Source organism: Athene cunicularia (assembly GCF_003259725.1).
Source record: "Athene cunicularia isolate RWA chromosome 2 unlocalized genomic scaffold, athCun1 chr2_part1, whole genome shotgun sequence".
NCBI lineage: Eukaryota > Metazoa > Chordata > Aves > Strigiformes > Strigidae > Athene > Athene cunicularia.
In genome coordinates, this window is record NW_020799095.1 from 139,066,535 (window position 1) to 139,092,286 (window position 25,752).

At 41.3% G+C, this 25,752-nt stretch overlaps 1 protein-coding gene across 1 annotated transcript in view; it reads right to left on the bottom strand.

Moving 5' to 3' along the window:
• EXT1 (exostosin glycosyltransferase 1) overlaps window positions 1-17,190 on the bottom strand; it is a 128,299-nt gene extending 111,109 nt beyond the window's left edge. The window contains exon 1 of the mRNA XM_026842889.1: window positions 17,135-17,190. Coding sequence (XP_026698690.1) covers window positions 17,135-17,175 — 41 coding nt within the window. The 5' untranslated portion in view covers window positions 17,176-17,190. The remainder of the gene's footprint in view (window positions 1-17,134) is intronic.
• Window positions 17,191-25,752: the final 8,562 nt, after the last annotated feature.

Genomic DNA, 25,752 nt, shown 5'->3' on the forward strand with positions numbered 1-25,752 from the left:
GCTTGGGATTTGGCCCAGGAAACAGGCTTGTTCACAGTCATTTCATCCAGCATCCCCTACTTCCAGAGGGGCTTATCTTCACTGGTTCAGTCTGGCTAAGAAATGCCACAAGGTGGTTGGCTTTGCTTTAATGGTGAGTATATCTAGAACTGATATCACCGACAGCAATGATAATAGAAGCCTGAAATTCCCAAACTTAACTAATTAGAAGAGTAAGACAAATTCAGGCTGGATCAGGAGATCTCCTCTGCTAACTCTGTTTATTGTCTCTATTGACCAGCGCAATCTGGCCAAATCCCCAGTGCAAACAAGCAGTTTTAGCCAATATCATTACAGAGCCAAAAAGTCTTAATTTGCTACAGGAAATGCTCTTTTTACTGTATCTTGTACATCTGGCAACAGCTAAAATGCATCTAACTCAGTCAACAGTCAGATGTGATGAAACACTGCCAGCATTTTTCCACTGGCATAACGCAGAGCTCAGCAGACGAGCTGAATCCAAAATTTGAACACCACTGAACATCAGATGTTTCTACATTCATTTTCAATTAAATGTTTTTGTGCAGGGCTGAGAGAGAGAAAGAGGCTGTCTAGAAATATGCTACATGACAGAAGATACATAAAGGAAAAAAATAAATAGAAGCACCTACATGAAGTGCAAGCCTGTGCCAGTAGCACAGCAGAGAAGATCTCTTTGTCCTGCAAATCAGGTTTTCCCCCACCCACTGAAATACTCAGAAAGCAGGTTTATTTTTTGAACGTCCACAGTGTTAGGATTATTGGCTTTTTCTGACAGCTGCCCTATAGTTTGACAATTTGTTCCCCTCTGAAAACTATTTAAGCCTCTGACCCATATTAGATCAAATCTCCAGTATTAGTTTCACATTTGGATAGTATTTTGTAAACAGTTTCCTTCCAGCCCTTTGGCCAGAAAGGAGCATCACCTTCTGAGGTGCCAACACTGCCTACAAAATGATGGAGTGGCCAATTCTCTCATCCACCTCCCCCCTCCCCTCCCTCCATGCACACACACTCTCCACGCTAATTTAAAGTTTTCCAGGATGGAAAACTGCTCCACGGTATTGCATACTGAGTGATGGGGAGCAGACTGGGAAAATTTTCCTCCACTGCTGGAAAACATGACTAAGCAGCATCTGAGATATCTCCAAAACTGACTTGTTCTCCCAGAACAGAGGCATCAGTTGCTAATGTGGAAAGCCCAAACGCCCAGCAACCATGCTTAATTTCTGACTCATGACTGTTGGCATCATTCATTTCTCCCTATCTGCTCTGACATGATCTTACCACGACCCCCAAATTTCCCCCCTTTGGGAAAAAGTAATGCAGTATCAATTATATTGTATTTTACATTCACTTCGAGAAATTGTCTTAAATTTCCTTGTTGATCAAAGGGAAAGAGGAAGTGATGATCTCCACACCTGAAAATAAGTTTCAGGATAATTCACTGAATTACACCAATTTAAAAATACTCAGACTTTGATACCAGTTGGCTAGTTGGACTAGTTTATATGAAGTAGTACTTCCCTTCTCTTCAACCTGTTTCTCCTAGAATAGCACACAGAACAACAACGAAAAAAATCCCCCACTTAATTCTGCATTCTTTGTAGTTTTCCATGGCACTAAAACCAGTGTTTAATACCAAAGCATTGGAGTTCATATTAAAAATGTATTATTGCAAATGAGAAAAAATACAGGCAAAAAATTAAGTCACTTGAACAAGGACACAAACATTCATGGTCAGAGCCGGGGCAAGAAACTGGGTCTCCAATGAAAGCTGACATCTATTTCCTCCAAACAACCAGAGCTGCATATAGAAGTCAGGGTTTTTCTTACTCCCTCCCTTCTTCACACTATCACTCGCTTTGGGAGTCTTTATTTTGGTCTGACACTTTTAACAGGGTTGGGATCAGCTCTGAGATTTGCCAGTTTTCTCGTGGGAGGGATCTGTTTGGTTTAAGGGAGAGTGGGAGAGGAAGTGTTTGATTTTGCAAACACAACCTGCACACAAAGATATTTTTATTCATTTGCCTTGCTATCAAAAGGTCTGGGCTCAAAACCACTGAGCAAATGGTGGATTTAAAAATACCAAGATTAAACTGAAGGCTGCAGGTAGGAGGCCCTTCAGTTTTCCCTGGGGGTTTAATCCCACCACCCTCCATTGCTTTGCTACAGGCTGGGGGATGAGACAGACACCCTGGATGTATCAGTTTTTTCTCCTGCTACACTGCTGCTGGCATCCTAGGAGCTTTGTCTGATTTTTTTTTGTCATTTTTACCTGGTGTCAGCCAGTATTTTGAGGTAGAGGCAAGCAGCGCGTGTGGAGATGCCAGGGCCACCCTTCCTAGGGCTGCCAGAGGGCAGTGAGGATCCTCCTGGCCCAGCCGCCTGTCCCTCCAGGGGCCAGGCAGCCGAGCAGGGATCCATCACCTGGGACTGAGGAAGTTTCAAGTGAGGCTGCCCCAGCCTTGTTCTGCACTTATCCAACAGTACACAGCACCGAAAAAAATCACGTTTTTTCATCCCAAAAGCAATAGCCTGTCTAATGCTGAAAGCACTCAGACCTCCTCTTCCCCCTCCCTTGGGGGAGGGAGCATAAGGCTCTTGCACTCAGTGGTTGGAATGGCACGACCCCCTCTCTCCAGAGAGAGACAAAGCAAGCAAAGCAGTGCTATGCTTTATCCCAGGGCTTAACAAAGGGAGGTTTCCTGTCAGCCTGCTCTAATGAGATGCATCGCATGGGCATTTTGCATTAAATCAGAGCAATTCCCATCGCCCATTCCCATATTTCCCATCGCCTCACCAGCAGGACTCTCCGGCCTTGCAAAGCTCTCCGCGGGCACCTCTCGCGGGCTCCCTGGGTAGAGCCGCACACCCTGGTGCTACTCATGCAGCAGGAGCACCCCAAAGTAGCTGCCCAAATGAGCTTCAGCTCCCCAAGCTCTCCGAAACACGGGGCCACCCTTCTCTGGCCTCCACATGTGCCTCACAGGAGAACGGGGATATTTGCTTAAATTATGCAAATAAGCCAAAAACCTCTAAAAACAGTGCTAAAGGTAAATTACAAGTGGGATTAATTGCCAAAGCTGCAGAGCAGTGGAGTGCTACTGAAGTCAGCAGCAGCATCTAAAAGTATTCAACACATTTGAAGAATCCATCAATAACTTGATGGATTTCTTTTTTCTGTGTGGAAATGTTACTTTAATGTAATTTCCCTAGTGTATTTAAAATGACAGGATGTATAACCTTCTTCTGATCCAAAGTAAAAAAATTTTTTTTTACATCTCAAAGCCAGCTACAAGTATCTCTAACCTATGAATGCAAAAAAAACCCTAGGAAACAGAAGTAAAATCTCCCTACCTATATTTTTTTTTTTTTCATGCAACAGATCAGGACTGACAGAGGGCTCTGGAGCTTGAACAGGTTTTCGACTGTGGCAAAAATTGTGACAATTCTTCAACAAATACAGGAGAATCAAAAAATTTAAGCTTTTATCTGCCTTCTGCTTCTAGTGCTCTGCGCATGGCACTCCACCTTCCAAGCAGTCTTGGGAGTGAGCTGTGAAGGAGAATCTGTTCCATGCTACAATATAAGCTTAAATCATTTAAATAATTCCTCCCTACCAAGAGAGAAAAACAAAGGGGGTGAGGATGGGACAGACCCACATTCATATCTGGAGGGAAGAAGGCCAAAAGCATTCCTCATTAAATTCTAGTCAAATATTCCCTGTGTAAAATGGCCACATGCTGGAAGAAAGAAGCAAGATAAACTTAATTTCCAGGGAAAAGAAATACCTGGTTAGAAAAAGTAGTTTGAATGAACCTGGTGTAGATCATGTGAATGTAATCCTCAAGCTATTTCCAGCTAGGCAACAGTAATGAGAAAAACACTTCAAATGAAGTGGGTTACTTTCAAGCTGCATTCTCTTCCCTCTGGATTTACCCCCTTCTCCTTTGCCCCAAAATACACTATACTTATGGAGCAAAACTGTAAAAGTTGGGGGGTTTGTATCATTCTGTGTTTTGTTTTTGTTTCGAAGCAACCATTTCATAACCATAATAGTCACAAACACTGTTTGCTTTTCAGACAGATGTTGCATTGTAATTCTGTCCAAATGATTTGGTTTGGGTTTTTTTGTTTGATTGGGGAACAAAACCGATAACAGCAAAACCACTGGGGCCATGTGAAATCTGTAGGAGTTTCAATGAACTGACTTGCAAGATTGTCTGAAAGCAACAAGATTGACCATTTGTACTTCCAAGAGAAATTAATCAACAGCTGCCTTCTACTTCCCTCCCTAGTATGTGTGTCAAAAGAAGCCTCAGGCAGACCTTCTCTTAATCCATCAGAGGGTTGGGAGCTAACAAGTTCCTGAGGACAGAGGTAAGAAAAGAGGAGCAGGACACTGGGGACCCACACACGCACATGCAGGAGGGTGCTACGTAAGCCCCCTCTCCCCACGAACTCACACCCACCCAGATAGGGCAAAACCGGATCAAGGTGGCAGAATGTTGCAAAAGCACCTAAAAACATGGCCTGAAATGAGGCTTGTTAAAGAACTGATAAGGGGAAAAAAACACCCATGCATGCCAGCAGAAAATGATGGCCCCAAAAGGTCAAATACTGCACAAGGGGAAAAAATGTTGGCTATTACGCAATATGAGATAAATTAATTGAGGCCAGAGAAGCAGCAGCTGCTAAGCAGATGGCACTTTCCACATCCTGACTGCCAAACTGGACAACTCAGGACTCTTCTTTCCGTGATTCTTCTTGGGCCATGACGGGCCACAGCAAGCAATTTGAAGTCATGTCCAAGCATCCTAGGAGTCTATGGAGAGCTCGTGGAAAACAATGACTCTGGGGGTAACTAAGCCATGATTCTGATGAAAAGCAGATGCCATCTAATTATTGGGGGGGCTTCCACTAATTATAACCCATGTAAGTGTATTTTATAGTACACCAAAGATCAGAATTAACAAGAGCCCAAGGCTACTAGTACACACAGTTCCTCCCATGCCATTAAAATTGTATGAGTGGGAAGAGCAACGGGCCACTTCAACAAAAAGAGTCGTCATTTCTGTCATTGCAGTAACTCCTGCATCTTGATACAAAGAGCAGTACAGCCTTAGTTCAGGCTCCTCTTCTATTTGTCTGAGAGACTTCCTTTACGGAAAAAAAAAAATAAAATTGTGATAATCCACAAGCTTCTTCCCTAGCCTTGACTCTCACAAATAGAGTACCATTCCTGACTAAACTACAACACAGACTTTGGCAGCTGATTTTTTTAACTGTTTCACATTTTCTGTACATAGGAGTCCCTGAATTATGTAACAGAATCTTGGTCAAAAACGAAGAATTTTAAGCATTTTTTTCCCCTGTCTGCATGGTGATTATAAAGGCATCTAAACCATGAGCTCTTTTAAGCTGAGTTCCCATTCTGCTGTTTGGAAGAAAGTGTTTTCTATGAAGAGCGAGGTAGGAGGCAGTGGCAGATATCCAGATAAATTCCTTGCTTTGGTCCATATGCAATCATTTCTCAGTACAAAGAAATCCTAATGACCTCAATTTTTGTGCCTAAGGTTCACTTTTCACAGTATTTTAAACATACCACCACCCCAAATGCTCTTCAGATCTAATACATGCAACAATCCCAGGAAATTCCTTTTGGTTTACCCTTTACTTACAAAGAAAGCCTCACAGATGAAATTCATTTCTCTTAAATTCTTTAAACAATATGCAAGCAGAACGGTCTTCAAATACAGTGCTAATTATGGGTAGCAGGCCTTTCTCTGTTTAAATGGTCAGGTTAAAATTTACAGTGTGGTTTACAGACTACGAAAATTCCTGGTTTAGTAGGAAATGTTTGTGGCCCTTCCTCGTGAGGATCCTGCCTACAAGCAGGGGAACGTAATGGTGTTAAAATGTACCTCAAGACATAAAGAGGAAGATTTTAAATCACATGTAGCAAAGGCTAGGGTAATCTCACCTCTAAATTAAAAAATGCCACGGGCATAATTCTCCCAGTGTTTTTATTTTCACAAGGAGGGTTTACCACATGAAAGCTATATATAGGTATCAAGAGTGAGATGGTACAGAAGCAAGAGTTTATGTAGAAAGGAGAGTTGCCATTCTTTGTCGTAAAAAAATGTCAGCCTGACTCCTTCGGTATCAACCCATGGCAGAAATTCACAACTTGCCGGGTCAGAGGTGGTTTACACATCCATTACAATACTCAGTGTATCTTTCAAGTCAGAGAAAAAAGCCTGAAGAACTCCTGTGCAAGCACCTTGCCTCAAAGACCTCTTTCTTTGTGATGGGGCAAGGTATTTCACCAGTTTGGATTTACAGCTGAAGCTACACTCCTTTTGCACCTCTCTACCTTTAACTCGGCCCAAGATGCTGCTTTTCTGCTATTCAATAAAGACCTCAAGCCTTGCATTTCTTAACATTTCAGCACTGCTCCTCTGGCAGGCGGGAGATGCCAGCAGACAGCAAGTGCAAGGCTGAAGGGTTCATCTCCCCCTCCCCACAAGAGCAGACCGCACACTGGCTTTCCTGCAAACCCTCATCTCAGCAGCAAGAGGCCTGGAGACAGTCCCATTGATTTTAAATCCCCCAGGAAAGACAAAATCGGATGTGCCAGGTAGCAAAGAAAGCTTTTTTGTACCACAACTTCCTCACTGGCATGGTTAGGGCTTACTTAAAAGGAGTGGGGGGCTGGTTTGAATTCTTACTCCACTTTCCCCCCTTCCCAAGGAAGCTCTGGTGTTTTGACCAGATGCTGGGAGCAATTCCAGCTCCATCTGTTTGAGAGTTTTGAGTTGTGCAACATAAATTTTATTTTAATGTGTGGTAATAATGACCTCCAAAACCCCATCTTGCCTCATTCAAGTGTGCTAGCTGAAAGCCAGTTTTCATATACGTTAACACATTAAGTATTGCGGGGCGCATGTTAATGCTGTTTATGAAGATTAAGCCACACAAATTCCCATTTAGTGCTAACGGCAGTTTCATGACCTAATCCCCAAGAAACAAACAAAAAAAATTGTATCTTTGAGAAGCTCAAATCTCACCCCCGTACTCCCTATCCCTGCTTGTCTGATCACTTCCACGTTCAAACATCCCATGTGCATCCATTCTCATTAGGTCTCACTAGCTCTGCAGGTTCAGGATAGGTCAAGCCTTCAGACTGAAAAGGCTTTTACAGAAGTTACAAAATGCTGCAGGAAACAGCACTGGTGCTTCATTAAAGTGAATTTTCTCTCTTAAGGTGATATCAAATCACTGCTAGGATTTTTCAGGAAGTTTGAAAATCTTAAACTTTGCTGAGAGTTAGTCTTTTGGCACTCTTGCACAGACATCTGCATGGCCTGTTTTAATAAACCAGAAACAAACGTTGGCTGTGCTCTGTTTTCTGTAGTTCTGCTTTTTCACAGCCAACCTATCCCATTTCACCTACTTTTTCAATGGCAAAATGAAGACACAAAAGCTGATGAACCGAATGTTTTCAAATGTAAATCTCAATTCTCCTGTGAAAAGGCAGAAAGCACTGTATTTTCCTCCCACAGGATGCTCCCCCCATCTTTGTTGCTTCACTTTAATTCACATCCTAGCAGATACAGAGAAGCACTGAGTGTTGCTTTTGGGGTCATGTATTATTATCATAATATATGTTCTTTGTGTTCACAAGCACACACTTAGAGAGAGAAAAAACCTATCTGTTCTTTTCCAGGTGGCACATGTTATTCAACACTTTTTCTTTTGCATACAAACAAACATCCAGTTTTGGCAAGAATTAGCAAGATGTTATTTCTTTTCTTTCTGCAAAGATCTCTGCAGAGGTCAAGGTCATGAAAGAAGGAGCTGAGCAAGCAGGAAGTTTCATCAGAAACCATGGAGGGGTCAGAGTCAGGTCTTGAGGCAGGTTCACACTGAAACAGCCATTTGCACTGAGCCAGGATTCCCAAAGGAGCAGGTTTCCTCTTCATTCTCTCTGACCTCCTCCATCCCAAGATTGATACTGAAATCAGACAGCTCCTTCCTCTCCCCACTTCAACGCCCCTTACACTCAGAGTACCCCTAAACCTGATGGCTGTGTCTTCCACATCTGTTTGCTCTGCACTGCCACACACAAAGCAGCTCCAGGCTCCATCTCAGTGGACACAGGACTCTCATCTAGAGATTGAGATAACGACATGTTTCATGCCATTCATCTCACTTTACAAACTAGGGTCAAGGCAGTAAATTACACACCAGAAAATGGAGTAAAACAATGATAAGCATCATTTACCAAAATTATTCAGCTCTTAAGACTGAAATAGTGTCTGTGTATTCGGTTACCACAGAAAAATGTTGTCCCAAGGCACTCAGAATGAAGTCACACATTTGGCCTTTGAGGTAAAGGAATTTTCCTCTTGAACTGTCACTGATAATAGATTAATAACAAAACGGTCATTTACTCTTTGTTGATGATACTACATAACACATTGGGTTATAGGTACTGCACCGAAGCTTGCCTTCTTGTTTAATCCAAATGGCAGTGAAGAAGACTAATAGATATATAGCCTTCAAATGCATGCCCCCTCAAAGAAGTATCAAAGAAATTGACGTTAAAAAAAAAGAGGTCATAGTTACGTGCAACACAATTCTGCGCATATCAAAACCTAAATGAATTTATGAAGTAACTTGTCTTGCATTCAGCAGTCAGGCACAAATCATCCACCCTGAAGCCACTCTCAGCAGTGAGGTGATGGACACAAAACCCTACATCTGTAGTGGACTCAGAAGATTACTATACCTAATTTCAGGTTGTCTATATTTATTTTTTCTTACATCTTATACTAACCACAAAGGGGTGAAAAATCAAATAAGAGAAAGGAGATTCTTGACTATTTAACCTACAAAGCCAGAAGTTTAAGAGGAACTAATCAACTAAGGAAACTGGATGAACTTTGATACAGAGCAGCTGGTAATATACATTGAAATAAGCCCTAAGCCACATTTCCAAAGCTCCAGTTGGATTCAGTGAAAGAGCAGAACCAACAGTCAGGATAGATTGAAATGCCTGTGATGAATAAAGAACAACAGAGATAAGGCCAAAACATGATGAAATCACAATTTATTTTGTTTAGGGTGGGGAGCCCAGACTTTTCCCACTGGCCCTTTTCTAAAATAAATAGGAAAAACTAACTAACAGTCACAAACTACAGAAAGTTCAACAAGCAAAAGGATTTAGCCGTGGCTTCCAGACAACAAATCCTAATAGCTGGCACTGGCATCTTACATCCTGTTCTGGCTTGCCTTTTACCGATTTTTCAACAGCTCTAAACAGTCAAAGAGAATCATATTTTGGGTTTAAGAGTTTTGGAGCAGGGGAGACTCCAGACCCTCTCTTCCTTCCCACGTAATGTAACAGAAAGACTTAATCTAGTTTCCTCAGCAGGGCTCACTGCCAAAATATTTAGTCACTTTTAGTCTGTTTGCTTTTGATACAATTATATGTTTCTGGTTTGTCATAGCCTTATCTGATTCAGTTTGATATTTGTTTAACATGAGTGTTTGGGAATAGGGTATGCTGTTTGTGTGCACATTCACATACATCTCCAACCATCATTCTCCGAAACAAACACATGCATGGACTCCCCCATGCTCCCACACACAAATATGGGCATATTTAGTTAACTGCCATACGGAAAAACAAATATGTCCAAGACATCCTGTGAAAGAAGACAAGGAGATTGGTGAACTCCCAAGCAGTGCATAAAGAGGTTTCAAGGTTTTTATCTGAGGAAGAGATCAGATCATCTAGCATTCTGTTTTGGTGAATTTGTGTCAAATTGACATTCCAATTTCGGCAGCATACATAAAACCACACAATTATTTAGCACTGTACAGATTTTACATAACTCTTGAAGTTACTGACTCGATTCATCTTCCTTACGACTATAAGACAGATTAATCTGAAATGAATTAAGACAGGCAACCAGAAGTAATATTACTATAGCTGGTAAAGATTCTTTAAACTGCTATACCAGTAAGCTGCTTAAAAGCCTCACTATCATTGTATGCTACATCTGCTCAATAATTACTACCTTACAAACCAAGGATTATGACTATATACTGTGTATTGCAACCCAACAGGCAAAGCAGTACAGGCAGCCAGCAATCCCAAAAGCAGAATTTGGTGAAGTACTTAATTATTCACCCACAACATGTTAGGCCCTGGAAAATCAGGCAGTGTGGTGCCCACTTCCTCATACAGGCAGATGCTCTCAGTCTTGAAATCAGGTTTTCTCATCTTAAAAAAAAATCAAGCCACCGTGTGCTTTGTTACAAGAGGAAGAAACATTTCACAGAGAGAAAGAAAAACTGCATTATTAAGGACAGGAGAGTATATTGTAATTACAGTTTAGTACGGTAAAAAAAAAAAAAAAAAAAAAAAAAAAAAAGACAGTGCCCAGAGTGTGGTGGAGGAGGAAGAAAAGATTCCTTTCACTAGAAAAAAGTCTTTAAATTTTGAGACTAAGACAAGAAGCACTTTGGGAAAAGATCTGTTCAAGACTGTGGGTCTGTCCTGGTTTAGTCCTCTACACCGAAAGGAAATCCGAGTGTTTAACAATTCCACAAGTCCAGACCAGTTGAGGATAAAACATAACCTCTGCCCACAAGCACTTTCATCTAGAAAAGGTTTCCGACTGCACAGGGAAATGTGGCAATTGTGCACTTAAAGAGTCTCTACTGGTAGAAAGGAAATAATCTCCAGTGAGTATGAAACACTTGCTAACTGAGGCCAGATTCCGATTGTATGCAAAACTGCTATTACACAGCTGCAGTAGCTGAACTAACTGCAAAAATAAAAATGCCCCCAAAACAAAAACCATGCTGTTCAAAGACAGGCACAGACCACAGCGAGGAATAAGAATAAAGAGAACTTTGTATAATAAGAATGTTTCAGTTGTAAGTTTAAAATTAATTTCTCTAAACTTGCCAAAGAAATATTTATCTCCAAGATCTTAATTCAGTGATGTCTCAGTCTACATAGTGAGAGACAGAAAAGAATCAAAGGAAGAATTAATTGGCAATGCAAAAGTTTCCAGTCTTGATTTGGGTTGTCTCCTCCAACAGTATCTTGCACACACATGTTCTAATACCTGACATGGGAGGCATCTGAATTTTGCTCTCAATCGCCCAAAAGAATGCAAGAACACAAGAAAACAGCTGTCTTCCACCTGGGCACTTGTTTGTACTCCACTTATCAGATTGTTTCCCTTTAAAAGTAAAAAAAACCAAACAAACAAACAAAAAAAAAAAAAACCAACAAAACCCAACAGTTTAGTTATTCACACAGAAATTTTAATTACCGAAGCTAACTCCTAGGCTACTGGGAAGTTTTCAATCTCGTCAGAACTGATTAAAAAAATGTGTCCAAATACCCAAAGATACATAACTTTAGAGGGAAACAGAGCTTCAGTATTAAATCTTTAGTTTCAGGATGTTCAGTAGCACATGGATCATCTCCTCACCAAAAGGCTTTTGAACACAAATGTCACAGAGTTAAAATTTCAGGTAGAACCAGAAATATGTTTAAACTGTAGTTCTGGAAGAGACTCAAAAGAAACACAGAGAACACAGTCCTACAAGCTGCTTTTTTTCAAAGCCAACATGTACAATTTAATATCAAGTAAAATTATGGCCGGCTGGCAGAGCTTTCCTGAATGGGTGAGCTTCACAGGACTTCACTGTGCTATTTAACAAATCAAAAGCAATGGACCATGCAAATGTTTCAACAAAATAGGATCAATGCTTGATATAAAGTTACTTAGTGCTCAAAGTAAAAGAAAATTACAGTCTACAATGAGAATATTTAAGCAGATAATAACTCTTGTATGAAATAAGCCCTGTCTTACTCTTGCCCCTTCTTTCACATCAATAATTAATTTGGGCTAGAGGACAAAACAATGTAAGGACTCCCATGTGGGATACCGTTTTGTCATTACCCTCTGTAAAGAGTATCTATTAAATATAAGCCTGAAAATAGTTCAGCCCCAAGCTTTTGATCAAGTCTCCTAGCATATTTATACCCTCACTGCTGTTACACGGCTTAAAAATTTTCAAAAAGGACCAGCATGGGAATGGAGGGATCAAGTCAAAGGGAAACTAAGGAAATTATCCAGTTACTAGTTCCAGGCTGTTTTCTGGCCCAGTCTCATGCCCCCGAGTAGTCAAAAAAAGAAGGATCCATGTCTGGAGGGCCCAATTCTGACAAGATCAAAAATCATTTGGGGGGGGTGGGGGGTGTCACGCAACCACCCTGAGGCCAGAGCAGGTTGGCAACCACCAACGGGTCCGATGTGTTGCAGCCAGTCAGGTGTTGCGTGCCCAAACTCTCCCAGGAACACAAACGAGGATTTAAGCACCTAAATGCTTAATTATTAAAACTACACAGGGGACCCACATGGATGTTCGTGATGTCACACTAGCTAGTAGTGCTGCAATACTGATGCTGTGAACAGAAACACCTGCACAGGCTGCCCAGCTACCGACTCCCACTCCATATTGTACAAAACACACAGGAAACGTTTGTGAAACTGAGAATGAGCACCCACTGGCAGTTACAGCAACAGAGAATTCACCGCCTCCTCCTATACCAATAACCTCCGTCTTTCCCTGCTTGTTTTAAAAAAAAAAAAAATTACCTCTACATCCCAAGCACCCGACTTTGGAGGGTGCATATCTTCCAAGGCAGTAATCCGTTTTACATACATAAATCTGGTTTGTGTGGACATTCCCGATGACTTGCCATCTACTGGTCCACCAGTAAGGTGACTAGTGCTGGTTTTCCATCCCAGAGAGCACTGGCTGACTGTTCTACTACATGCCAGATTTGTTTTAGGGTGACATATCTCTCTCTAACAAAAGGGCTGAGGCCTTCAAATTACTTGGGGGGAAGCTTCTCCTTATCTGTGTTTCATTAGGAAATATTATGGTTCCAAAATCCAGTAAGAAATTTCACTGTATTATCTGAGTAGACAGAAAATACGAATTTCTTTTTCAAATATACAACTGCAAAGCATTAGACAAAAGACAAGTAACTAATCCTTGCTTAAAATTGCTTGCTTTGTTTAAAATACAACATGTGCCCCCTGGCATTAACTACTTCAGATCTCAGGGGCTCAAGGTTATTTCAGGATTCGGTAACTAATGGAGTAATTATATTACTAGGGGTTTAAGCAACAATGTCTACATAGTTTAAATATCTTCCTGTAACTGCTTGGTGATAAACTACATTACACATCCTCCAGAAGGCAATATATTCTGAATGCTCAGACAATATTTATGAGTTTGTTTCAAAGGTTTCTGATTTTATTTAGAGTGTTCAAAGCGTGTAGGCATAGTCAAAGCAATACATTTTAAACCCTGCCATAAATCATTCACTGTGCAAAAGCAAACTTTCATTAAAAAGAAAGCCCTTAATTGGTAAGAACTTCCTGAATGTAAACTGTCACTCTGGATACCACCTCTTGAGACTTTCTTGTAGCAGATGGTCATTAACTTGCAGCAGGATGGGCACTCTGCCTGCCTGACTCATCCGGCTCTGCCGTACCGCCTCGGCCATCCCACTGATCGGCCCGAGACCCCCAGCCGGGTCAAGCCCTCTGCAGCTGACTCAGCAGCACAGACCCACCTTCACCACCCAGGGGATCCAGCCCATCACTGTAGCTCCCAGACTGAAATTCAGCATTTCAGCACCTGATGGCATGGCTACAAGCTGAACCACTGAATAACCAATAGCAGAGAGACCCCAGATCTCTTTTTGTCATTTTTCACATTTTTCTCTAGTGCCTGCTCTTCAGATCATACATTTAGCTTAGTGATGTAAATAGGTACTTATTAAGCTTATGGATGTTAATGATTGTCTGTTAAGATTTCAACCGCCTTCATGTAAAACAAGATCTAAGAGAGATTTCTAAAGGGCACAAGCTGACAGCCCTACAAAACTGTGAAACCAAATTCCCACCACTTCCCCTCCCTGCCGCACTTCTAAAAGCCATTTCACACCTGGATGAAACCATTCACATTTTAATGTATGTGCTTTGACTTTACCGAGGGACACTGATTTGCCTCCACTTTCCTGGCTCCTCCACCTGGAGAGGTCCTAAACCACATTGACACTGCCCAGCAAGGACACAGCAAGGATCCTTTCACATGCAAGGAACCCCAGGCCAAATCCAGGTGACACCATCCGGTTAGCCAGGAGGAGTTTGCAAGTGAGAGTCAAAGGACAGAGATGTTGAGGACTACATGGAAGGACAGAATTCAAAACTTCTTCTGAAGATAATCCAGGAAAAAAATAATGCTTTAGTGAAAAAATCCAAAAGATTCCTTCTAGCCATTTGCGCAAAAACAGGAGAGAAAAATGTTACTTTCTGAACACAACAGTTGTTCAAAATATGGACACTGAGTTGTTTGCATCACAGCTTTTACATGAATCCTCCATACCTGCACACAGATAAATAAATCAGAGAAAGTGAGGGAAGGAGAGGAACTATCATTATCAATAAACCCCTGATATCATTTGCATGTATTCTCAGAATGAGGTACCTCACCCCTTCAAGCTTGGCTCCCAACAAAGAATGTTAACAGTCTCACCTAGAAGAGCACAGCACTGTTCTTATCTTTCTTCACATCCCATCTCTTATCACATCCCTTAACTGGCGACATTGGTGCCCCCTGACTGGAGATGTTGGTGCCGTGACCCAGGTCACAGCTGCTCTAGTTAGTGGGAAAACTGAGTGATTCTCCTGTGCAGTGTCGATTAATATCATTTAGGAAGCTGACTTTGTGAGCATTAGAAAAATCAAATTAATTTCATCTAGATTACAAAAATCTAATTTATTTCTTTCATAAGCACTAACTTGTTTTGCTTATCCACATTTTCCAGCAACAAACCTTGCTCTTAAAAACTGGTGAATGTCTTTTTTGTGATTGACATTTTTCTTGTACTGGTCAGAAATTTCACTTAGCTTTAATCTCACTTTATATCATACAACTGAGAAGAAGAATATTCTGTAACAGCCCTACCCTTCACAATGCTATCATCTTAATGAAATTTTACACAAGAGTTTTATCAGCTGCTGTGGTGATCATGATGGGCAAAACCACGCTCAAGGGCCAACTTCACCATTACGAACATTCAGGGAAAATTCCAACTTCCCGTATGGTCATGGCCCGTAATACAATGTTTGCCTGCATAAAGCACCTAGATATTTTAATATATACTGCAATTCATGTAATACAAGATCAAACTCAGTAAGAAATGGGAAGAGAACAGGGACAGCCAAGTGATATAACAGCTGTAGATTAAACACCATTCACAGTGCTTTGCTGGAGGAAGGACAATAAATAAACACACAACTGCTGATCTCAGCTCAGTCCTTGAGGAGCTATAAGGTCCAGGCCACAAAACGGTACCAGCATAAAAATGCAAAAGCTACACAGACAAATTTGCTAATGTCTGTTCAAGACAGAAATCTAGGCTTGAGCAGAGAAGGATCACATATGTGTCACTGCTGAGAAGGAAAACCCTGTCAGGTAAAAAGATTTAGGTCACCTGTATAGCACAACTAGGAAAATCCATGCTGGCTGGCTGCCCTGCATGTGACCTGACGGAAAAAAAGGCTCGAATTTACTCTCCAGACAGACAGCTCCTTACAAAGCAAACTGGAGATTAAATCTCCACTGGAAATTACCACTTTGGAGATTAATACATGCACATGCACACATGTACACACACGCACTAATGCATCGGAAATGCACTGCTGGAAACACATCTGAAGCGGGTGGGAATGCAGCACAGAGAGCAGAGTGGGCAGGCTGCTGCAGGCTGTGGGGTTTAATGCAGCCATAAATATTACCAGCCTCGGATATTCCAGCTCAGTGCAACCACCGCTCGTCAATATTACTGTCAGCTCCGTGTTAGCAACAAGCCACAGGACAGCCACGGGTCACCCGTTCCAGCCGGGCAGGAGGGAGCGGCTGCAGACGGAGCTCGGCGTGCCCGCACACGCCCGGCCCTGGACACCTTCATGCAGGGCAGAAAGAGGAAACGCAGATGGGAACCCGACACCGGGTGTCATCCAGGAATTTGCTTGATAGCAGCTCTGCGATCAATTGCTCGGCTAGCGGGCTTTTTAGGAATTATCCAGGAATTTAGAGGCAACCAGAAAGCTCCCTCTGAAGCCTCGCTGCAGCGAGTGACTGCCTAAATGCCAAGGTGACGGATTCCTGCGTCAGGCAGCCTGTCCTGCCTTCTGGCCTTGGGGGGGCTCACAGGCAGGGAGAAACAGAAAGGCTTTGATGCAGTGCATGGGTATGTATACATGTCAGTGGGTGTCTACTGAGTGCTACAGAGCTGTCGGACCACTTTGTTAATGCAGCTAAGCCTTTAAATAGAAAAATGAGAAAATCTCTTTAACACTAATTTTGGGGTTTTTTTAAATTTCAAGTTCTTCTCAAACAACTTTAGATGCTGAACTCACCTACAGGGAGGGGGCTTTGCTCCCTCCTTTGCTAAAATGTCAGCTTTTAAAATGGCATCTGCAGTAAAGTGCATCAAAAGCAAGGTTCAGTTTAGGGGTTTTTAGAAAGCTTTTACTATTTGTTCCCTGGTAATTGCTCTGCATTCTTTAAAATGCTCCCCATTCCTCTTCACTTTATCATTATAACTCTTATAATGTCGTACCTACAACTGAGTCAGATTTTCAGGAGTCATCTCTGGCACAGATCCATCCCTGCTTAAACCAACAGCAAAAACGTCACAGCCTTTGATCAGCAATCATTTAGTAATAGCAGTGCTGAGGAACTTCCACTATGAACACTGATTTTCAAATTTCATTCTGAGTATTCATTTTCCAAGTTTTAAAAACATTTTAGTGCCCCTTCTCCGCAAAGCAAACAACTTCACCATGAGATTCATGGGCTTTGGGGGTCTAGATTTCAAAGGTGCCAACACCCAGTGTATTTTGGGGAAGAGGATACAGAGAAGCAGGCTAAACTATGGAGAGCCCAGTAGAATAAATACTTTCTCTCATTCACAAAAGATTTTAACAGGTCTTACCATCGCAGCTTTCCTCGAAACGGACTGGCGTAATTACACATCAGCCTTTGCACGGCCCAGGGGGAAAGCCTGGAACACTGCACCGCATCAGATATACGGAGCTGCGATACTTTGAAGAGACAAGAAAATGAGTTTTCTAGTTATTTATGTAAGCAATTCAGAAAGCACATCCACCAGTTTCTCATCTCAGAGAGATTTTATTTTTGTGGGGTCTTTTCAAGGACAAAGGCTTGAATTCCAAAACTTCACTCAGGAAAAGAAAAAGCAAAAGAGATGAAAACCCCCTAACACTCTTTTAGTGACAAGCAACACTGCACCAGTTGCTACCACCAGTAACTTCTTGGTGTCCCTAGCACATACAAGGGCCCAGGTCAAACACATTATGACAGCAGCATTTACTGCTTGGTCTCACTTCCACAGAGCTCCCGATGGATGCTGAGCTGCCTGCGCAGCCTGACACCCTCCCCCAGACACCCAGAGCTGCTGCCTCGACAATAAAATGCTCCTGCAGCAACAAGGAGCCAATAATGAGATACAAGAAGAGTGGATTCACATTTCCTTCAGGCAAATTAATGGGAGGATTCAAGTTCACAGGAAGGTTTGAAATGGAAGGTAGGAGGGAAAATGACTGATAAAATACACCCCCAGAGCCTTACAGGGTGCAGTTTATGTATTCTCCCCTCAAACGCGAGTCGTGTATCAAACAGGGATCTCTAAATATCTGCCCGTAGGAGCTCTGAGCGACAGCCTGGTTAACGCACAGCACTTGTCAGAGCCCGGCAGAGTCACGATGCCCCCACTCACCCAGCGCTGGGGAGGGACATCTGGGGGTACCCGGCAGGTTTGCCTGGCCAGCCTGGGGGACACAGCAGATAAACTGGATCCCTGTGCCTTTTAGGGAGAAATCCTTCACTCTCAGAGGGGGCTTGGCTTAAGGAATAGGCGCAGAGCTTTCCAGCCTTCTGAGCAGAGGCAGGAGCACCCCACGCACCACTGGCACAGGCTGAGGCCCTCTTCTCCCCAGAGACATGAAACAACAGGCACTCATCACGCACCGGCATGGCCACCCACCTCCCCGCCAGCACTGGCCCTGGAGCCAGCCAGGTGAACCCTGCTGTGCCCTCTCTGCCCTTCCCCAAACTGCAGGAGACCCAAAGCGGTGCCGCGAGGCTCCTGTGCATTTTCCTTTCCTTCCCAGTTTCTTGCACTGTCCTTATCACCGGCCACAGCAGACAGATAAGTGACAGGGGGAGATAGAGCAGCAGGGAGGTGCTGGCCTTGCTGCCTGTAATGGTGGGGTCCTTCCCCAGTGCCACGCCACCTGGGGCGGAGGTTGGCCATTATGGACCTCACCAGTCACAAAGCCAGAAATTACTGAATCACAGATTTAAAGATTTGTAAAAGGCATCACAAACAATTCCATCTCTCTGGTGACGGGAAGGACATACTCGACAGGTCTCTGGAGTGTCTTCACCAATGACAGGGACAGCAAGGCAACAACGAGGTGCACATCGACTCAAAATTGAGTCTAAGGCACCTGGAAAAGTTGTGTGTAGAGGAAAAAAACACTTTTATCAATATTTCTCTAGAAAACCCAAGTGATAAAACACAGCATGGATAATATCAGTGTCGTATTCTCAGCAACACAGTGTCTTACTACCAAAACAATTGTTAAATACAACTGGAGTATTCCTGCACCAAGGTATTACTGCACTCAAGTCAAGAATAGCAGAGTTGTTTGCTAAAGAACAAACAAATCATGGATCTGAGAGTTAACCACAGCAAACCAAGAGATTTGCAAAAGACTACTAGACAGGGTAAATAAAAAAGAACTGAAAAAAATAAGTGGCTGTACAGAAAAACTGTGAGGCAGAGCTGACTACCCCCTTCTCAATATTTCTAAGGAATACGATTGCAAAGTTTTGACAATTACGAAGCACATTAGCTAATCATGAAAATTCATCAAGTATGTCATAAGTGACAAGGAAAGAGTACTTGACTGCTAAAATTGGATGAGCCACAAAACCTCCTGACAATCACTTACATAAATCACAGGAACATATCCATCATTTGACACAGAAGGTGTTTCCAGAGAGTAATATTTTCATGCCAAGAACAAGAAAGTTTGTATACCTCATTTGGAATCACACCATATTTTGATCATTACCATATCAAAGCATTTCAGTGAAAAAAAAAGGGTTATGCGTTTAAAACATACTTAAAACCAAAATATTTGCAATTGAAGCAGAGGACCTTCCTGTCCACACCAAGGCAGCATGAGCAAGGCAAGGCAGAGCTGCATACCAACATCTCAGGACTACCACTTACATGTAAGTAATGAGGAATGACAGTAAGCACACATGTAAGCTTTACACAGTGACACTTCGATCCAGGAAGTAGCACCAGATTACAAATGTTAATCCTAAATGGTTTACAACACTATTGGAACAAAAGAAACAAGGCAGAAGGAAGGTTTATTGCATTTTGTTTCAAGGAGTGTACATGTAGCATTAAAACACACCAAAAGTTAAGAGCACTTAAACCAGTGCAATTGTGCTGCTTCGGTTTTCAAAATTCTTTTGGTTTGGTTTTGTTAATTTTTTTTTAACTTGTTTCTTCCCCACTCTCCCATCCCAAGTATTCCAAATATGAATTTATAATGTCATTAATATGCAATTTCAGTTCTTCCTAATGCAAATACAAATCCAAAGAAACAACTTCCAATCTACTTGAAGATAAAGTGTTCTTTGTTTTTTTAAAGGAAGCCCTGCTCACCCCCTGTACCCTGTCGGAGCTGACTCCAGTCAGCAGCCAGAACTGCTCTCTCTGCTCTTTAGACATTTGTTTCCATCCACCCCACACTGGGTACTTTCTGCATGCTTTCCATTAGATCAATTGCCTGCCTTTCTGCTCCATAAATCCCAAGTGTAGAGCAGGAAACAGCATTGGACTAAGATGGGTTAGCAGCTTACAGCCTCAGCAACTGATCTTCGCACAAGGCATGGGTGTCCCTTCAGGAAGGAATAACACACAAGATACAGTAGGTAGTTCTGCATACAGGGTAACAGGAGGATGCAAAGCGCAGCAATAAAATATAAGTTTCTTGACATATTATTCAAGAAGAAATAACCTGCCATCCACAGCTTCCTTCCTTCTGCAATATTTTTTTACTTATTCTGAGTCTTGATAGTCTCAATATCCCATAATGGAATTTTATATAATATTATGCATTGTCAACACGCTATGGACTTTGAAGATGTCAATGATAGCATAAAAAATAGCATACTTGTTCTGTTCTCTACCATTCTTGAAATGCTGTCAAGATATATTGATAATTAAATCTCTATGTACATCAAAAGACATCCCTCAGCCAGTTAAAATGCTTACGCTCCAGCAGTACAATTAGTTTGAGATGACATCCTACATTTTCTAGCTAACAAGGTCAAAAGAGAAAAGGTGTGAAATAACACCTATTCAGCTGTAATCATTAGTGCCGTATGTCTGTGAATACGTTTCCTGTATTTCTTTTTTAAATGTACAACTTGTCTTGCTGGCAAAAGGAGAAAAGATTGATTTTATAGTCCATACACTAGAATATAGCATGTTGGAAAACAGATTATAGAACAATATTCCACATGCCCCAGCAAGACCACTAATTGCACAGCAATTCTCACCATCTTCATGTAAAAATTTCTGCACAGTTGCCATCTACCTGACAATGAAATAAAAAGTAGGCTGTCCCAATAAAAGTAAGGCATCTGCATATTATATCATGGGCAAGTTACCTTGGTTACCGGAATCACAGGCAGATGGATAGTTTAAAAACAACTTATCTTCAATTATTTTACAAGAATATTTGCCACCGAAAGTGCTCACCTAAATTACTGTCAGTATACCTGTGTGTGAGCATGCGAAAGCATGGTAAGCAGCTATAACTCTCCAAAAACAGCAGCACTTGTTATGGCCACACAAAGGAAACAAAGAAGTCACTGATATTTATACTTTATTTATGTGACATTATTCTACAAAAGTGGATAAATCTGAAATCTCAGTTCTTTGGATGACCTGCAGGGTATGAAATATAATACAGATCAGTAATTTTGTTCTTTACCTCTCCACAGAAAGAGAATTACATTTCTCTGCACATGCTGTGATTAATAGCGTTCCATTTTGTTTGCGCTCATAGATTCCTATTAAGACCATTAAATCATATAGCCACTGATGGACCTCAATTAGCACTGAAAACACACAAGAAAAGCTTTGTTAAAAATAAAGTTAGCTGACAAAAGACATCTTCAAATCCAAGTTTTCTCATACAACAAAACAAATAACCTGATGAAACAAAATACAATGGCAATCCAGTTGCAACCTTAACTATGGAGAAACACTCCACCAGTTCATAATGAGCACGGGACTGTCATTTATCCTGAAGCTCAGAAGAAGGCATTGTCCATCCGCTCCACCGGTTCTTTGTTACTATCCCCATGATTGTTTGCAAGCATATTCAATCCAATTAACAGTTTTTAGGAACAAGTATCTGGCCTTTGCTAGGAAACGTAACGAACTCTTTGGAGAGAAATCGGCACCTCTCACTGAATTCCTTTTCATTGCACAAGGAGTCCAGGCTCCTTCCCACCCCCAGCCCCAGAGGATGGATTTTGTCACGGTCACTTCACTCAGGGCTGAAACCTCAGAAACCCAGAAGAGACTCACATGGATGTCCTAGAAAAATTTCTGTTCCAGAAATCCATTTGAATCAAGGATATATAGCACAGCTCAAGTATAAATTCAACTTCATCAAGGGCTAAGGGGTGACAAGAACTTCAAACTTCCATCAGCTTTGGCATTTGGCACCACTGTAATCAAAAAGCCAAACAAGCCACAAAGCAAAAAAATCATTATGCATTTCTATTTAACAGCCTATCTGCAACCTAGTAGCCATATTACAAAATTTAGTGGTTTTTTTAAAAGTATCAAAATGGTCTATTAAAATCCATCTTAAAGGGACCAACAGAAGATAAAGAATTAAGGTTAAATTAATGACCATAAAAACAAGTTAAGAGGCACCAACCAACTCTCACTATTGTCTTTACTTTCTACAAGATGTAGAACAAAAGAAATTCCTTTCCAGCATCTCCAAACATTATCTCATGGGTTAACATCTTCACAGTACAACCTTCTGGTTAGTAAATAAATATAATAGACTAATCTTTTGTAACAAGACAAAACTAGAATTTTTTCTTTAAAAGAAACAACTTAAAAAATCTGTAGTCAAAGTTATGAGAGGGGGGAAAAAAAAGCCACAAAAAAAGAATAGTTCCTTTTTAGCCATTTTCTTTCTTGCAAACTGATGAAAATAATTTTTAAAATACTCAATTTTAAAAAGATTGCATCAGATGGCTTGGTCTAAAACCATGTAATATGTTTTTAATTAGCATAAGATAAATTCTTAATGTGTTTTTAAGAATAATAGAGGGATTCAAATAGTAAAATATGAACCACTGGGTATGGCACTTTCCCTCTTGTGCAGCCTGGGAGGGAACGGCTACTTAATGTTTTAAGCTATGCATCCCTAATCAATAGACAAAACTAGTCCTTAAGAGACCACGGGGAAATTAATAACACAGTTAAGGACCATATAACATGAACATCTTTAATAGCATGAACATCCTTAATAGCAGGCTACTTTCTGAACAGCCGGCAGTGGGAGGAAGGAACTTTGTGGAATGCCAAGGAATTAAATTTGCCTGTCGGCAAGAATGAACCAATTTTTGGTTTAGATGTAGGGGTAAAAAAGGAGTGAGAAAATGTAGCCAAACCATGGCCCCTGGTCCTCAACTTTAAAAGAGACCTAGTTAATGACTGTAAATTTTCTTTTCCCATCTAATCTGATGAAGCCATGGCCAGTTTAGACCTTGGGGAAAAAAGTAAGTTCCACAATCATGCAGATAAATTCTTAACTGCAGATAGAGTCAGACACTGGTGATCCAGGCATTTATAATTAGTTGTGAGGAGCTGTGAAGAATGAAAAACTATAGATATATTTGTGCTGAGGTAGCCATGGGGAACTTCTACAGAACAAGCTCTGCATTTTCCAATATAAAAGGAAAAGCAAAACAATAAGCATTTTAATTGGAATCATATCTTAAAAATTAAATATCCAGTCTCTCTCCAACTGAAAGCAATGACCCACATTCCATTCACAAACAGTTCCAAACCTGTGAATATTTTAATTTCCAGTTTTCTACAAGTGACTTCTGGCATTTATCAAAAGTAACATAGGTTTCTACAAATGAAACAGGCATGCATCACATTGCCTTGTAAAAATACAGTCAGGAATCAGAAAATAGCAATACTTGACTCAGAACTGCCATCTTGTTGCAAGGAGATGGCCATGCCTTCTTTTGTGATATACACTTTAACAAATCTCTGTATAGTTCAAATAAACCAATTGACCTAATTATCAGACCAAAAGCCACAGGACAAACAAGGAAGAAGCTTCTTTGTCAAGTGTGTTTGCCATTTCCTTGGTGTCTAGGACCATACTATGTTTATTATTTTTAAAATGTTCTACATCAATCATACTTTGACTCAGTATCTAGAAATACAACTCTTCCCTTTCCAGGTACTTTAACAACATTTTAGAAGTGGTAAGAAGAACAGTCCTGATGGTAGCTTTTTGAAGAGAAAAGGATCTGGGTGAAACACTGTTATTGGCAGGTAGGCTCCCGCGCCTTCCTCCTACTTCTTTCCACTGATTTAGCACATTCACATTAGCAGATGGAAAGACGACAAAGATTTATTTGCTCATAAACAATTCTCAAGTCAGCAGCAGCCAGCTTCCCTCTATTTCAGGGAGAAGACTCTATACTGACAAGCACATCAAATGCATTTGTCAATATATATTTGGGCATATTGATACCCACTGCCTCTCATCTCTGAGCAGTACCTCTTCCCCACTCCCACACCACGTGACATGAAATCTGACTTGTCCTCAGGAGAAAATGAAGAACACACACACTCACATACATACACACATCTTTGATCCATAAAAGCTCAAGACACAGTAACTTCCCTTCCACTATTATTCTTATTCTAACATTTGACAACTGCAGAAGAGAGCCCAGCCTCTTCAAAGCAAGATGAATCCCAAACAAGTCAACATTAGAGGAAAAAGGAAGACACACTTTCAAAAAAGCAAAACGCCTTGATCAGACATGTAGCCAGACTAATTTCAGAGGTGCATGAGATCTGGATTTGAATTTGCCATTTGGAACTCACTCCAGGCCACCTCTTCCATCTTCTTCCACCAGCTGTAGCTTTCAATTGAGGCAGACTACAGCTAACAAAGTCATACAATTTAGCTGATCCAATAAAATCATCTTCAAATGCCTTGTTATCTTAATTAGATAATAAGAGTTTTAAAAGTTCTTTCGTTCAGGCTGCTAGGAGGCAGACATATACAGATGACTCATAGAAATTACACTGGGCAAAATTCAGCTATCTACTTGCACCTGCATCTGATTTAGCATGACTTTCTTGCTCCTTCGCTACTTGTCACATCAGCTCCGTGAGATTCTGCAGCTTCCCAACGTGGGGCAAAACTCTGTCTCGCATGATCTCTTCATGAAATTGATCCTTGGAAAAGGTCTCCTTTGCCTTCTCTGGAGTAAGTTTTTTCTTTCGGCCCCCATGCTATTCACGCCAAATAAAAACGTCTACGCATACCTACCAAGCCAAGAAAGTTTAAAAAGTCCAGATGGTTTAGTAAGGAGTTTGACATGGTTACAGAAAGTTTCCAAAAACTAGTAACTTTCATGGACTAAGCTGTGTCCTACATTAGCAGAATGATTTGTTTTCCATGATCTCCTTTGGTCTTTCAAAACCTCTCAAGAGCAGCACATTTCAGATGGTAATTTGCTTTAGGTCTGTTAATTTTTGCTACATTCTTCATAGAAAATGCTCCTCTTTCCCTTCACAACAGACATTTCAGGAATCTCCTTCTGTTCATGTTCTGAGAAGCTCCACACATTCTAGATGTGCTTCTCTAAGAAAAGCTCCGCTGAACAGAGCAAACACATGTAGATGCACCTAGGATGGGCAAGAGGAGTGATACTTAAAATTACCTCAAAATAAAACAAAATTACAACCACAATATCCACATCTTATATATGAAAATAACTGGATGAGAGACATAGCTGTTAAGTAAATTTCTGGAACTTCATGAGGGATCCACTGCTGGAGTAAGACATTTAGGATGGGTCTCCTGACACCTAAACACCTAACTTCAGCCATCTGGAAGCCATAAATCAGCTACACAGGCTCTCTGTGTCAAGATAAAGGGATGTATTTCCCCAAAACCCAGTCTATTCCATCTGTCCATGGCCATTGCGACATGGGTGTAAACCATATGAATACCCACCTGAGAAGGGCATGACCAGGCCCTGGAGCTGCTCTTTCTTTTCACTGCCTCGAACAGGAGCTTGGTTGCTTTTCCTGGACAAGGTGTTCACATTTCTGAAGACTACTTTAGTGCAATATAAACTACTCTTTAATAGCAGGTACTTAATACATCTCAGAGATGTTATACACTTTCATGTACAGATCTCGGCACACCT